Below are 4,682 nucleotides of genomic sequence, written 5' to 3' on the forward strand. Positions count from 1 at the left end.
AAAGAGAAATAAAAATAGAAGGAGAGAGAGAGAAAGAGATATATATTTTTTGTTTTAAAAAAAAGTATTGTAGTCTTTTATATACATAAAATTTTATTCCTAACATAGAAAAGGTTACTCCAAAGAATTTTTATTTGAGATGACAAAAATATTCATTTAATAAATTTTTTTAAATTATGAAATTGATATATTTTAAGTTATTGATTATCTTGCATTTTTTATTACAGAAATAACGTTAAATACAAGTTTAAAAGTTAATATCAATTTTTTATTTTTAACATTTCATTGACATATAATACAAACTTAAAATTTTTGTAATATAATTTTATTTTTTAATTTCTTAAAAAATCATAATTATCTATGGATATCCATGAGTGTCCACGGATATTTAAAAAGTTTATGAATACCCGTTTAGCGGGGTTACTTGAATGGATATGAGATAGATACGGGACAAATTTTTATCTTATGAAGTGGGAATGGGTATACTACTACCGGCTTCCACGGAACTATTCCTACTTTTGATGAACTCTTTATTTTATTTTATTAAAAAAATGTTTTTTTATTCCTAATTATTTTAATTCATTATTTTTTTTTATTTTTTTTAAAAGATGTTACAAGTTTGATTGGTATGGGACTCTCATCGTTTACATAAGTAGTTGTTAAATCTTAACTCTTTGAAATATAGAAAATTTAAGTTGAAAAGAGAGTTATATATTTGGTCTCCGTGAAATTCTCCAGAGATCAATCTCTATATTCAACGTAAAATACTTTAATAATAATGAGTAAAAATAATGAAACAAGCCTCACGAAATTGGCGTCGAAAAGGCCTTAAGTGTGGTAAAAATGCTTTTACGCGAACAGCAAATGCCGACAGAAGTCCGCTAGACGACAAAGGTTTTGAGCGTCCACTAGTAGATGTTATGCATATATTTTCTTTTTTAAATTTAGGTAAAAAATTAAAGTATTTAAATTTATATAATTATTTATTTTATATAATTAAAAGTTATAATGAGTAAAATTTTTGTTATATATAACATCTAATAATTAAAATTTGTAATAAATAAATAAATTTTAAGCATATAAATTATATTTTAAACATATAATATGATACCAAAATATTTTTAATTATTGATAATATATATATATATTTAAATAAATATGAAAATGATTTAATGAAAGAAATATCAAAGTTAATGTTTACATTATCAAATGTATATTAGAAATGTCTTAATATTATAAAATTATTTTATATGTTAATTTAAATTAATAAAACATATTAAATAATTTTTTTATTTTTTTTAATTTGTAAAAATTTGATATATACATTAAAAACTTTAAATAAAATAATTAAATAATTGTTAAAATTTAATGTAGAACATAATATACATTGTACAAAATAAATTTAGGTAAACTTGCACTTTGAGTAAGTGAATCCTTTATATATATATATATATATATATATATATATATATATATATATATATATATGATTATAATAACACCAATGTAACTTTTATTAAGTATTGCATCGCTTAATAACTTTATATTAAATGTGATTTTTGTAAATTCAATCGCTAAATTGAAAGTTCTTTACTCTTAGATCATATATACAAAGTTTTATATGAATCCAAGATGATTTGATACTTCATTCTTTTAAAATAAAATGGACATAATATAGACATTTTAAAATATACTAAAATATAAACATTTTGATTACTTTCAAGTTATTGTTTAATTTTAACAAAATTTGATATAAACATATAAAGTAATATAAACTTTCAATCTAACGACTAGATTTACAAAATTCACAATTAATATAAAATTATTAAACGGTGTAATATTTAGTAAAAGTTACATAAATATAATTATAACCTCTTATATATAGATTTTAAGGTGAAACAAACTTAACCATCGTAGAATATCCTTTTCCATTACTCATCTATGGTATTGATACTTAATTGGTTAACACGTCAACTAACATATAGGTTGAGGACTTGTCTAAGACATCATCCAAGATCATCTGAAACTGAGCAACCCACTTTTCACACTGCGATTGAACTCATCATACTTTACATAGTGAACTTAACTAACAACATCGGAACCTAATTATGTAAATAGTATCTCACTAGCGTGTTTTCACGCTCTCTAATTATATTACTAATAACTATTCCAAAACATAGCGACTTTAATGTTAAGAGTGTTTGCATGTTGTCACTGTTGTCTCCCACTCTTGCTCAACACAAACTTACGCAATCTCACTTAACCGATTCGCTTCATGTTTTAACAAAAATTATAAAAAACAATTTATAGAAAATTCAACATAACTTTTAAAAAAATAATCAAAATAAAAACATTTTTTTTCTTAAAAATATATTTGAATTTAACATAGAGATAGTATACAAAGAGGTGACAAAATAAAATTGACACGACTTGGCAAATTGAGAGCTTCAAAGAAATTCAGTAGTCGTGGTTTGCCGGGACACATCATCCTGGAAACCATCCGTGACACTTATTTCGTAGCAATAACAAAGCCAAAAAGTGAGACTTTACTCAAAAAATGGCTTTTGGGGGTCCAACATGGCTGTACTATGCTGACTATGTGACCCAAATGAAGACCAAAAACTCTGCTTTGACTTCAGTTGACTTTGTCTCTGTTATGCTATAAAAGTCCCTTGGGTGAGTTTAATGTTTAACAGTTCAATCACAACCATTTCTTAACTCTCTCTCAAACTCCTTCATAATCTCTCTTTCCCAGTTCCCAGCTTCAAATCAATATGAAGGTAAGAATTTGTTCCTTCCCTCAACTTTTCTCTCCTTAAGAACCATACAAGTTCATTTAATCTATTTCTAAAAGTTTATGAGTTTGCTCTGCTTTCATGCTTGAATTATCAACCGCCTCTCCCTCTTATTTTTTTCTTTTTCTTTTTCATTTTTTTAATCATCAATATTAGAAAATATATTATCTCAGTTTTCAAGTTCTAGTTTCCAAATTACAACCTTGGCTTGCTTATAACTTTTTTTTTTTCCTTCTACTACTGAAGTGGTCATTGATTTTGGAATTTTCATGCTTAGAAGTGACTATAACTATAGATCCTAAAAGTTCCCTAATTTTTGTCTCTGACAGAAAGTGGTGCTAAAGGTGGAACTCTATGATGACAAAATCAAGAAAAAGGCCATGAAGGCAGTATCTGGTCTTTCGGGTATGGAATTTCAACATCCAAAATTCCTTCTTTGTTTTTTTCCCTCATTAATCATTTGCTTAGTTAATCAAGGGTTAAACCACATGGTATCAAATATTGAATTTCTTTTTTTGTGGTGAATTTTTCAGGGGTTGAGTCAGTCTCTGTAGACATGAAGGACCAGAAAATGACTCTAATTGGGGACATTGATCCTGTTAGTGTGGTGGGCAAGCTTAGGAAATTGTGCCATTCAGATATAGTTTCAGTAGGACCAGCCAAAGAGGAGAAAAAGGAGGAACCCAAGAAAGAAGAGAAGAAGCCAGACAAGAAAGATCCAAAGGAGGAATATGCTGAACTTCTGTATGAAGCCTATAATAATCAGACTAGAATGCAGCAGCTATACCCTTATTACTATTACAGAACTGTGGAAGAGAATCCAAATGGCTGTGTTATCTGCTAAGTATTGGAGTATCATCATCATGGAGTTTTATACATAATAAATGAGATCAAGAAAAGAAGATTGTGGCTGGAGTTGGATAGTTATGTTTATGTTTCGTTTGGAATTTCCTTTTTCTTCTTTTCTTTAATCATTATAAAGTTTTGGCCTTTCCTCTTGTTCTAGTTCAAAAATATCCAAAAGTGTGGAATCTAAAGTAGAAAAGTGTAATATGTACATTATTTTGTTGTGTAATACAATGTATTCAAAATTCTGGCAGCATTACTTTAGAATTGAGAATTGAGAAACTGGTTTTATTAAATTCAGGTGTACAATTCTTATTTCTTAGTTTGCGACTGTTATGGTCCCTTTTGAGAATTAGACATGGCAAGACACCAGAGAGAAAAAATGACAAGACAAAATAAAGATTTTCTGGAAGGGTAGGAGAAATATAATTAAAACCTAATCCTAATTTAAAAAAAAAAAAATTTAAAGAAGGTTTGCAATATTGCATAAGCATTCATAAGTTGCTGAGAATGAAATATTTTTTTACCTTTTATAAATATAAGATATTTCAAAATTGATAATCAATCAATCATTTATAATAGAATGTAAGTTAATCATTATATTTTTTTATAAAAATGATATATTCAATATTTTTAAGATAACGATCAAAGATTAATTTATATTTATAAAATATAATTTTAATTTATTAAATATTATTTTAACAAAGAAAAAAAAATTTGAAAATAGTATTTCAGGACATCTCTTTCAACTACATTGAGGAGGATTAAATGAGAATGAAGCATGACTAATGAGTCATGACGGTATCTTTGTTGTTTTGTTCATTCATTTGAATATAATAAAACGTTTTTTAATCTGAAAAATGGGTAGAGAGAACTAACCAAGAAAATTCATACAATCCAATAGCAAAAACAGTGTACACTGTCCATCAGAGAATTGAAAACCGAGATACAACCTGTCAGAATAATCTTTGACAGTGACAACATAATCCCTCACTTAACTCGGTTTGAGGTTCAATTCTAAGCTGATTAGGATCACAATAA

At 26.7% G+C, this 4,682-nt stretch overlaps 1 protein-coding gene across 1 annotated transcript; it reads left to right on the forward strand.

Moving 5' to 3' along the window:
- Positions 1-2,621: 2,621 nt before the first annotated feature.
- On the forward strand, positions 2,622-3,937 carry LOC109803651 (heavy metal-associated isoprenylated plant protein 39). The gene is made up of 3 exons (XM_020365322.3): positions 2,622-2,780; positions 3,125-3,200; positions 3,329-3,937. Exons 1-3 carry the CDS (start codon positions 2,775-2,777, stop codon positions 3,637-3,639), a joined length of 393 nt encoding a protein of 130 aa, XP_020220911.1. The 5' UTR covers positions 2,622-2,774; the 3' UTR covers positions 3,640-3,937.
- The last annotated feature ends 745 nt before the right edge of the window (positions 3,938-4,682 follow it).

Source organism: Cajanus cajan, chromosome 1 (genome assembly GCF_000230855.2).
Source record: "Cajanus cajan strain Asha chromosome 1, NIPB_CcT2T_4, whole genome shotgun sequence".
NCBI classification, from domain to species: domain Eukaryota; kingdom Viridiplantae; phylum Streptophyta; class Magnoliopsida; order Fabales; family Fabaceae; genus Cajanus; species Cajanus cajan.